Below are 11,860 nucleotides of genomic sequence, written 5' to 3'. Positions count from 1 at the left end.
GTAATAACACACAGGAGTCAGTAATAACACACAGGAGTCAGTAATAACACACAGGAGTCAGTAGTAACACACATTATAAAGTAAAAAAGTTCCATAAAGTCCCATCTGGCCTTGTATGTGACCATGACAATGGCAACTAAAGGTGATCAGGGTGTGTGTGTGTGCGTGTGTGTGCGTGTGTGTGCGTGTGTGTGTTCGACCCACCATCACCCTGTCCCGGCTGTGTTCCAGCCTCTCAGAGCTGTTAAAGGTCATCCAGATTATTTTTAGAAAGATATTTTTTCAAACTTTACTCTCAAAGTTGTGAAACCAAAGCTGCTAAATCCCATCAGGTCCCCACAAGTGAGGTAAAACGCCAGCAGGCTGTGGGTGGCCACGCCCCCAAAGGGGTCAAAGGTGCAGGCAGCGTCGGGATGTTTTCCGTGAAATGGTGTCGATTAGAAGTAATTTTATCAGCGGCAATTAATTTTTAAGGGTTTAATCAATAACTTTCTGTTAATTAGCTCAAAACGGAGATAAAGTTAATATTGATCGTTAATCTGCCGTAATCGAATTGAAATTTACTGCTGATGCGGGATATGAAACGTTATTAAATATAAAAGAAAGCCTTGAAATGAGAGGACGCGCGCGCGTACACTCACAAATACGCACGCACACGCGCGCACACTCCTCCTCCTCTCTGGAAACCTGTTCTGGAGGGAGTGACTTGATCCGCGCCGCGTCCAATTATATGGCAGCAGCACTTCTGCCACTTTATTCCGGGCTTCAGTTAAATGTCTGGAAGCCTTCGGAGACGCGCTCGGGCAGATCGGAGCACCCATGTGACCCACGGACGTGAAACTGCGGGACAGAAAGGTAGAAAGATCCGCCAAAGCGAGCGTGCGGCGGAGACGCGGAGGATGCTCCCGACCAAACGCGCCGGGGCTTTTTTATTTCGCTCTTTTTTTGCTCTCCCCGCTCCTCGTCTGGGAATCCACGGCTGCGTGTGAACGCTTCACCCAGAGCCCGGTTTGTCTTTCTGATGGAGTCTAATTGCTGATTGAGCTCTCGCAACGAAGGCGCAGGCGGCCGAAGCCGCGGGTTCGTGCTGTGAAGTCAGCGGTTCTGGGGGAGTTTGGTTCCTTTCGAGCTGCGCCGGACCTCATCAGGATCAACTGTTGCTGCAGCCGGAGTCTTCCTCTCAGGGTGGATGCGTGAGCGGCGGCCGCGGCTGTGCACAGGAGATGGGAGAGAGGCAGATGGTGCTGGCGATGCCGCGGATACACCTTCATCTGTCCTGATGTGATGCCACATTGTTGCGCTGAGGAGAATGATAATTTCCCCCCTCCGCTGCTGAGCATCTCTGTCAGACAACACGCGTTTGGCCCACTCGCTCTTTACAAAGGACCAGTTTGGGAGCATTTTCTTTTTTTAAAAAAAAACCCCAACTCTCTGTCAGAAATTTGACAGGCTTTTGTTGCTGTAGTGACCTTGCCCGGGCTTGACATAGATTCAGCCGGGATAGCAGCATGCTGATGATGATGAAGAACGGCGGCATGGACGCGCATCAGGTTGATATCGATTCGGAATTTGAGCCCCACAGTCGGTCGCGTTCGTGCACCTGGCCGCTGCCGTGTCCGGAGGATTTCTCCACGGGAGAAGAGGCGAGCCGAGGGCTGGCCCTGGCGTCGGTCAAAGTGGAGCAGTACAACGTGCCCGCATGCCGGGCCGAGAGGAAGGGCGGCGCGCCGGCGGAGATCACGCATCCAGCCGGCGCCCCGGCTCCCATCGTGGCCGCCCCCGCCTGCATGTCCGGGGCTGCCCTCGACGTGGCCGGCCAGCTGCGCAAAGCCAAGTCCTCCAGGCGGAACGCGTGGGGGAACCTGTCTTATGCAGACCTGATAACCCGCGCCATCGAGAGCGCCCCGGAGAAGAGACTCACCCTCTCCCAGATTTATGACTGGATGGTTCGCTTTGTTCCTTATTTCAAGGATAAAGGCGACAGCAACAGTTCAGCAGGATGGAAGGTAAGGCCACATGAAAGAATTCTGACACCGCACGCTGATGGTTTCATACTGGAGAAGCAGCTGCACTATATTTAGGCTCCCTCTGCGTCCGCAGACTCTCTGCATATTTGAAAGCCACATAATTGACCCCTGGTCACGGCAATTTATGTCCGCGGTGCGTCCTCGCGTCACGCCACGCTACAGTGTGTGGGAAGGGGCGGTTAAGATGTTTGGCTGAGGGTTCGCCGAGTTCATCGCGTTTAGGGATTGGACCCCAGTCACGCTGGGACCCACTCTTATCACGCTTCCATTTGGAGAGGCCACCATTACGCGCCGCCGTGACGCATCGGCGAGGCATCTGCTGCGCAGCCCAATTCCTCTGCTTATCAGGTCAGACGGGGGACAGAGGCTGTCTCCGGTGCCGTGTGGAGCGGCACCCATGCTGGGGGCCCGGGATAAACCATTCGGAGGCACTCCGCCCCCGTTTGCTCTCCGGTGCGCGCACGTCGAATTACGCACGGGCTTTGCGAGAGCATGGCACAGGACGGGGGGGATTTAAGAGGCACAATAACAAGAGATGATGACATTCGGGTGTCACAGCAAGCAGATGTAACCGCAGATTATCCCTTAAATGTAAATGAATATGAGGTTAATCTAATAGATTGGTCTCTGTAATCTTCTTAGGTTTCACCACCCTTTCTTTGTGCGGATTAATGGCCTTTTGTTGCAGCCTCTCCCCACGCTCTCCTTTGTGTCCTACAAACTTCAGCCCGGAATGTTTTGACATTTGGGCAATTAAGAGAAGACAAATCACATCTAAATCCGCCGCGTTTTAAAATAGCACTTTAGCCATTTCTACCTACATTCTGAACTCTGCTGTTAGTTACATTCTACGGCTGCATCAACTGCATAATTAGAGCAGTTATTATAGGGAATACAGAAGAAATCAGGTATTCTCTGCTGTGAGGAGCCCGCTGGTGTAAATGGGGACCTCAAAGAATCTTTTATTCTCACTGGGAGCTGAGCAGAAACCTTAAAAACTCTCCCAGAGCTTCTGGAGTCACGACAGCGATTTAGGATTTTACTTTCCGCTCATGTTGGGGAATCATGTTGACAAGATATCGCCTCTATTTTTAGCGCTTCCACCATAACAGGTCTATTTGTCTTTGTCGGTTGTGGTTGGAATTGTCGCGGCCTTTGGTCAAAACCGGACCGGCGGGCGTGATGGCCTTGCCAGACGTGGTTCTTGATCCCAGTAAATATCGGCGGCGATCCTGATCGGGATCAGGGAATTTCATCAGCGCGGAGAGATAATCACCTCCTGATGGCTCGGGATCCAGAGGCTGCAAAACATTCTGTTTAAACCACCAGAGGCTGAGATAACGCCAACAATCTTCTGCTTTTCATCAAGAGTTTTAGGACTTTTGTGAGTGTCAGACCGCACTTGGTGGGACTCTGGTGTGTCGTGTCACACCCTTTCACAATAAAGGTCTATTTGTCAGTGTCAAAGTGACCCCTGACCTCTTGGGTTGGAGTTTGTTTCTTAGTTATTGGTGTTGCGGCTGCAACTACATCTCCCATAATGCCACAGTCCGCTTTCAACCTGTGGTTAAGACGTCACGTGACATCACGGTGTTTAGAGCGAAGGTGTGGAGGTCAGCGGTTTCCGACAGGTTCCGCCATCTCTCCCTCTCTTTCGCCTGTAACGACAACATCAACACAAACACAAATCAAACTCTCAAACCTCTATTTCATTATTTAGGCTAAACAAGTTTGGAACAACCGTTGACGACCCTCTTCAGACTCCTTTTGGTGGAAAAGTCGCCCATGTTTGTTGGGACCGTGTCCATTAGCCTCCACGCTAACCTCCGTAAATGTTGGAAATGATCAAAGACACGAAAGAGGCTCATATATTGAGTCTATTGGACAGCAGCGTTTATGGGGGACGAGTTCTTGAGCAAAGGATTCGGCGTCTTTGTCCTCGGTGGCAGATTAAAGCTCCCTCGTGCCGCCCAGCGCTGGCGTGGAAGTTTTGATTGGGTGGTCTGGCCCGAGAGCGGCAGAAAAGAGCTGGATTCAAGTCCCGGCGACGGAGAGGAGACGCACACATGTTGGACTGTAACAGTTGGCAGCCAGTTTAATGAGATTTGAAACGTGGAGGCGCAGAATCGCTGCAATATGGACGCTGGCTCGCACATTCCTCCGCTCGATCTGGAAAAGGGGGAGCCGGAGTGGGGATGGAGCATGTGTGGATGGGTGGGTGGTTGGATGGGGGGGTAGGGATGGGGGGGGGGAAATAAGATCCAGCCGGAGTCTTGCTATTAAAAGCAGTCTTTAAGAGCTGTTGTGTAATCCTGTCTGAGAGCTGCTGCTCAGTTCAGCCGCTGGGCTCTTTGTCTTCATCTGGGCCGCCAGCCTCTCCTCTTAATAACACACTCACACTCTCTCACACGCACGCACACACACACACACGCACACACGCTGTCACACACACGCACACAATGTTCTGGTGTCATGCAGGTGTATTGGAATTCAGATATTTCTCATGTGGCGTTGACAGAAAGATTTCTCTTCTCTCTCTCTCTCTCCCAACACACACACACACACACACACACGGACACACACACACACACACACACGCTGTTGCTTAAGCGTCTGACCGGTTAGCGTGATGACCGTACGGGTTCCTCTGACTGCGGCGGGATAATTGTGGTCAAGTGTTCGGGTCGTGTTTGTTTTTGCGTCTGAGGTGGGAGGCTACGTTTGGGAGTTCACTCCTGTAGGTGTTGTGGTGCTGGTGGGGGGGGGGGGGGGGTCTACGCTGTTACACACACACACACACACTGTGCATGCCGTTATGTTAGGTTGGCAAGTGGCTCTGCGTGGGAATGGATGTGCGGAGCCGCGGCCTGTGTGTCTGCAGGCTGCGCCGTGCACGGTTCCACCAGCGTGCACACAGGTGGGAGCTCCACCTGAAGGCTGGATGGAGCTGCGGCACATTAAAGGCAAGTCGTGGGCGTTTGGCTGTTGTAATCTGTGATATAATGAGCATCTGGAAAAACAAGCTCAATACACGCGAGGATCAATTAGACATTTTGTAACCTGTGTCCAACTGAACATCCAGCAGGCTTTTGTCCTTATTTATCCTCCTTCCGTCCTTGTGGGTGTTCGCAACGGTTAAAATAGTCATCTTGAACTGTGTTGGAGTGTTTAAATTACATTTGCTTTCATTATCTTGGCCACAAAATGTGAAACAATGGATTCAAGTTCCGCAGAATAAACGGAACAGCTCGTTTATTTGGAGCCACAGAGAAGCTGGAGGAGTTTTGGAGACCCCTAGTGGTGGGTGTCCCAGAGTTCTGGGGTGGCTGAGAACTTCTGTTTCATCTGGGTGGAGACGCTCCAGCTTCACTTCTTGTATCTTGGTCTGAAGTTATTTTTATCCGACTGTGTAATTGTCCATGAATGCGGCATTCTGGGAAACATTTGGATGCGTTTGGAGCCAAGTGTCCTCGCAGACGTCTGCCAGAGTGATGCATAATCCCGGCACAGCTGCAGACAATAGAGTTCTGTTACTGGACCCAGACCCGCGCAGTCCTGATGAAGAGAAGGAGGCCTCGCGTCGGATGATCTGGAGGCTCATTTCGGATGTACAGTAGATTGTTTACATCCGCGTCTGCCATATGTTCCCAGCTCCTCTCTCCTTCGGTCTTTCAGCGCTCCCTAAATGATCGATGATGGCTAAATTAGGATTTCGCCGCACTTTGCTGGGATTGTTTTTCCACTTCTCGCTGCGGTTAGAAGCAGACGCCAAGTCGAATCTGCTTGATTTCTGCAGAAGGTGGAGTTTAGCTGCAACGTTCCCGAAGTTTTAGTCAAGATCCTCCTCTCACCCCCTCCCAGGTTCTCCAGGGATCTGGTCCCAGACCAGCTCCAGGCACTTGTATTTATGGCCTTATTAGCAGGATTATATTTCATAGAGATTAATTAAGTTAATGTACGTTTCATCCACATTGAATGGATGGAGAATGGATTCCTGCAATAATAATTCCTGGATGTGTCCTTTTATCCGGAACCATCCCGTAATTTAAGAGTTCCCATTTCCCAGCATCCCACCAACACACCGAAGAACTGATGGATGAGAACAGCAGATGTTTATACTTGTGAGGACCTTTCAGGTCAACGCTTTCAGGAGTCCAAATGGAGAGAGTTCACCTTTCTTTATCTCCGCTTCCACAGAGAAAGAGAGGATCTTTACCTCGTCTGCTAACGTGCTGCTAATGCGCGCTAATGCACTCTTATGTAAAGTACGACCGCCGTCGCCTTGTTCTGCCGAGGTCTCGCTCGCCGGACACAAAGACGCTGTTGCAGAGGAGAGCAACGCGGTTCTGTGTGCCTTTTTTCCATGTTTTAAATTGGGTTCAGATCGAAAGAGGAAGGATGGCGACGGCGGCGGCCCCTGATAGCATCTTCGATGCCCTCCGAGACAGAGGAGCATCGGGCTCAGAGGGTCCTCGTGCCGGCCGGCCTGGCGTTGACTGAACGGCGAGCGCTCAGCGCCGCCGCACCCTCGTTGTTATCACCCCAGAGAGGAAGTGCTGGAACTGGAGAGAAGACAGAGTCCCTGACCCAGGGATGCTGCACCGGGAGAGGGGGCGGGGCCTCGCAGTTTCAGGAGGAAACATGGAGGAACCAGGAAATCCGGTCCCCAATCCCAGCAGCGGGTCAGGAAACGTCTGGTTGCCACGTTTTCGTGTCAGAAAAGACGAAAACAAGCCAGCGACTTTGGCAAAAGTTTCCGATTCTCACTGGCGAGCAGCTCGGCTACCTGTAAAGCCACTTCCGGAGTCTGGCGAAACTTTCAAAGTTTCCCGTCGCTACTTTTGAAAAACACGCCGCCGCCGCCGCCGATCCATCAGGCCAAAGCAGGGAAAGACGGATTGCGATCCCACTGGAAACGGAGGGAAAACGCTCTAATGTAATCATGCATCTCAGATGGCACTAAATTTTAATGTGATTAACGACACAATAGCTTCATGAAGTATTCAACCCAGCAACTTTCTGCATATTGTAGTTATTATACGAGGCACCAGTTTGAATAAATCATCACCACTCACTCTGTGTTTATTTATAATGGGCTTTTGATGCCTTATAATGCCTTATGAGGACCACTTCAAGTAATGTGTTGCCCCGATTTCTTTCTTTTTTTTTTTTTTTTTTTCTTGCAAGTGGGATTAGATTTTGAGCTGCACTAAAAAGGGTTTGATAGTGGTTGGGATGGATCTGAAGATTGCGTGTGTGTGTGTGTGTTTGTGCGTGCATCTGCTCTTGTTGTTGCAGCGGGGCCTGATGGGAGTCCAGGTCCGGGGGGTACAGCTCTAGTTAATAATTCAGATGAGGCTCATTATCAAGGCAGCGCAGATCTCTCTCTGATTCCACCTTAATTGCAGGCAGGATGTGCCTCTCAGACGCTCTCAGAGCCCCCCCCCCCCGTCTGCAGCTGCAGACACACACACACACACACACACACACACACACACACACACGAGCGTGCACCTATAGCAGGTGAACAGGCCTTTGGAAAGGAGCGAGCGGATGGATCCCTCTCAGCGCGTGCGACCGGCGGTATCGACGGCGAGGACGGCGTGCGCTGCTATTATGAGCCACTTACATTTTTAATCAGATCTTCACGAGGGCTTTCTCCTGTCGGAGTGCTCGGCTCACGGAGATGGATGGGAGGTAATCAGGTGGAGGACAGCGGCTCGGTGATTAATGCCTCAGGAGAGCCAACCTCTCGCCACAGCGCCGGGTGACCCCGCCGCGGCCTCCCCGGATCTTGTGCAGGGGTGAGAGGAGGGGGGGGGGGGGGGGAAGAGGCGCTGGGGTTCCTTCAGATTCTACTGGATCGCAACACAGATCACCCACAGGTGCTGATAAACTGCCCAAATTCACCCCCGGAGTCTTGGAGGCCAGCAGTGGGAGTCCTGGCCCTGATTAGTGCAGGGGCGGAGCTTAAACTGTCACGGCCGGAGAACCACGTCACACTGAATCTACTGGGAATCATTTAGCGGGACACATCGTCGGGTTTGCGACAAAGGACTGGATCAATCCGCCGATTAGCCGCCGCGGGTCGCTTCTCTGGAGGTCAGGAGCCGAGCTAATAAAGTGATCCGCCTTAAACGTGCACGCGCAAACGTTGTCATGCTGGGAGCTCAACGATGGCAAGTGGGAATGTTGGAATTTCAACAGATACTTAATGGGATTGATGGTCACGCCGGGAAGCTACCGTCCATCATCTCGCCGCGCGATCAATCACCTTTATTGCCTTTTGTTCTCGGCGTGGTTCAGTCGTGTTCGGTGGCGTTCCGCATCAATCAAGTCACGTTCATTTGCCCGGAATTGAATCTGTTTTCGTTAACAGTCTTCCTGAAGGTGCTTTGATCTTAGCTGATCAAAGCGAAATGAGCGTCCTCCCGGCGCCTTACGAGCCGGATGGCGTCGGTTCGTCGGCTGAACTCAAGCGACGCCGGGGAAGGTGTCCGTTAACGGCGTGGAGATGAGCGCAGACAAAGAAGAATGCGTCTATTGTGAGCGTGGCGAGGTCAGCCGGGAGCGTTTCCAGCTGATGAATATTCATCAGTCCAACGACGGATCTGGACAAATTACAATAAAAGCTCTTCAAGCGCCGCGCGCGAGGTTTTACTATCGGGGCCGTTTTATTATCCAAACACCGTTAAAGTGGCTGAAACCGCGGCGAGGCGCGGCGCCGTGACGGCGCGCAGGTCAGGGCGTCTTTATGGCGGTTTGGGGCGGCGGGCGGAGGTTAGCGGCGTAACACGGCCTCCTGGTGGATTTCTGTGTCAGTTTGATGAAAATAGGTCAGGATTCAGAGGCCGGCGTTTAGCATTCCCCCCGTGTGAGTGCCGAGGCCGGCGTACTGATCTGGGGGCTCCTTCTGTCTCCCGCCCCCCCCCCGTGTTCCTCCCTCCACATTCCAAATCGGCCTCACGTGAAGGAGAGGAAGTCGCTGACGCTCGCCGCTGCGCTCCATCGGGGCCCCAAATCCTCGCCGGTCCGCGTTCGGTCGGATCCCGGCGATGGAGAGCGACCGCGGAACGTCGCGGTTCTGCTTTTGAGAGGAAATAAAAGCGCAGCTGGGTTTTATGAGGGCAATATTTCAGCGGCGGCCGGCAGCGACCCAGCTTAGCATAAGGTCTCCAATATGTTTGGTCAACAAGAGGAGCTGGTGTTATTTCTCTCCTACGCCGCCCAAACGTCTCGCCGCTGTCACGCTGCAGAGAAGGTCCTGGAAGGTGGATTCACTTATGGAGACGTTTGACCACCTCTGACTGGTCCAGGATCAGCTGCCCACACAAACAACCATCTGATAGCAGCTAACCGCCGATTGTTTCACTCGCTGGGTGGAAAACGAAGGTTGGATGAAGAAGAATCGTGACAGCCAAACAGAAAAAGGGATTCTGGGGTCAAACGTAGAATTCTAGCATGCAGGCAAAATCAGGAAATTCCTCTCAAAGTTTTTAACTAATTCTACAAAACTCTTTAACATCAAACACTTCCTGGATCTGTTTGATAGCAGCTAATTTAAAGCTAATGTACGGCTCAGCTTCTTAGCCGTGGGCTATAACTTCGCTGCTGTAGCTCTGAGAGACTTTTCACTTTAACTTATATTTTAATACGTTTAGCAATTTATGCAAATGAGCCGATGGCTCCTCCCCCAAACGAGAAAACTACGATGTTTTACCGCCCATATTCGCTTGGTGTCCCTTCGTCGTGGACGGGAGCTGCAGGGTTGGACCCGTTTGGCCCGTTTGAGTTGAGTACCTGCTACAGTCTCGACTCTATGAATCGCCGGACCGCGACCGGTGATTTACGATCCCGGCGAAAGTCTGACTTCATCAAATCCTTGATGGCGGCGGACCCGTGCGCCGTCTTTGACGAGCGCCACCAAAGTCGACGTGCGGATTTAATGGCGGCATTAATCTGCCTGTTTAATGGTGTTGTTGAGGGGAAGGTGGTCGCCACAAGATGCGGCACTAAAAGATGAGTTACGGTCCGAGTCGCCGAGCGATGAAATGTAAAGCAGATCAGAAGCGGAGGAGAGGATTTAACAAGGTCTCCCCTCGGCGAGGGCGGCGAGCCGGGTACCGAAACACTGGAGGTAAACGAAGACAGAGCCAGGAACCGGCGCAGGTGATCGCAAACCGTCACCTTTGACCCTTAAGACTGACGAACAAACGCAAGATTTTCGTCGCCAGTTAACCACGTCCTGGTTACGTCGGGTTAGCCGTTGATCAGCTACGCTGCCGGGGCTGATGGGAGGCCAGGCGCAGGAGCGGCGGCGCGGTAGCGGTGGCGGCGCGGCAGCGGTAGCGGCGTCGCGTTTGCGTGACTGAGCACCGCGCAGCCTGTCTGTGCGATTCTCTCAAGACGGATGTTGAAGAGGCGGCGGAGAGGGGCCTTTCCCCCACGCTCCCACTCTCCCGCGCCTTCGCCTCTCTCCCTCACCCTCTCCCTCACCCTCACCCTCGCTCTCCCTTCCCCTCCTCGTCTCCGCTAATGATCTGCTCCGCCTGTCGCTGCCTGGCTGACTGATGCCCACTGACAGCCCCACTCATGCGGAAAGGCTGCACCCCTCCTCCCCATTCACACACACACACACTCACACACACACACACACGCGCGCACAGTAATGAACTCACATCCCGATGCAACATATTTGCTATGCATGTGTGACACACATGCAGCACACACGCCAGCTTGCGTAAGCGCTCACGGTGAGATAGATGGATCTGCATTAACAAATCACGCCCATTTGTTCACTCACATGTCACCAGACGTGCACGGTACGTGCAGCAGAGGACACGCGCGCGCGCACGGAGTGCTCGGCGCCGCGTCCTTATATTTTCATGCAAATGAATCCCGCCGTGTTGCAAAGTTACGCTTTCTGTTGCCTGGAGCAGGGAAAAGTCTGTTTTTCCACGTCCGGGCTGGACGGAGGACGTTCTCAGTCCTAAAGAGACGGATCCTGTGGTGGAACCGTCGGGGAGTCACGATCAAGCGCTTTTTTTTTTACCTCCTGGGATGTGCTTGATAAACTCATTAGCATCAACATGCTAACTAACGTCTCTGACACACGATACAGCAGTAATTCGTAAAGTTCCGGCCTGTTTTTCCCTCCAGAAGGGATCAGAAACGTCACGTTGAGACGATGCCCCGACCGCTCTCCGGCCGCTGACCCTCTGCCGCAGCGACGGGTCGGTTAGCTTGAGGGATCCATTAAAGATGGACGCCGCGGTTATCGTTGGGACTTGACTAATTTGCCCGATTGTTGCCTTTTTTATGGTTCCCGCTCCGTCTGAGCTTCACGCCTCGACGCGGGGAATTTCGTGATTATCGCCCGGCTTTTATGGCTAATCCGAACCTGGGCGAGAGTTTCCTCCCGACATTAAATGTATTTATGCGCTCATTAGGCAATCTGTGATGAGGAGGGAAACACTCCAGCGGTGCTCTGAAATAAATCAGCCACTTCACAGATTTAGAAACACCTCTGGATGCTGCATGTAGCCTAGTTTCCCAATAAAATAATAACTTAAAATCTTTCATTAGCATGTGCTCGGCGTTCTCCTGCCGCTCCCGCCCGATCGCTAATTAGCATGTGCTAATAATAAACACTCCTGTGTATGGCGGCGAGATGATTGCGATCAACTCGGGGTCCTTAAATCCCACCCAGTTGCACTCAGGCAGGGATCAATCTGCCCCGTGTTTCATTTAAAAACAGGAAAGTGTGGCTGCGCCTCCGAACATCAGCATCCCGTCAGGGGACGCTCGGGGATCTGAATCGAGGTCAGTAAGCA

At 52.5% G+C, this 11,860-nt stretch overlaps 1 protein-coding gene across 1 annotated transcript in view; it reads left to right on the top strand.

The window, feature by feature from the left end:
* Window positions 1-704: 704 nt before the first annotated feature.
* foxo6b (forkhead box O6 b) overlaps window positions 705-11,860 on the top strand; it is a 28,973-nt gene continuing 17,817 nt past the window's right edge. Inside the window, exon 1 of the mRNA XM_003969069.2 lies at window positions 705-2,006. Within this exon, the coding sequence (XP_003969118.2) occupies window positions 1,509-2,006 (498 nt within the window). The 5' untranslated portion in view covers window positions 705-1,508. The remainder of the gene's footprint in view (window positions 2,007-11,860) is intronic.

This window comes from Takifugu rubripes, chromosome 12, assembly GCF_901000725.2.
Source record: "Takifugu rubripes chromosome 12, fTakRub1.2, whole genome shotgun sequence".
NCBI classification, from domain to species: domain Eukaryota; kingdom Metazoa; phylum Chordata; class Actinopteri; order Tetraodontiformes; family Tetraodontidae; genus Takifugu; species Takifugu rubripes.
The sequence above is the reverse complement of the archived record's forward strand: the minus strand, read 5'-3'. Positions and strand labels throughout refer to the sequence as shown.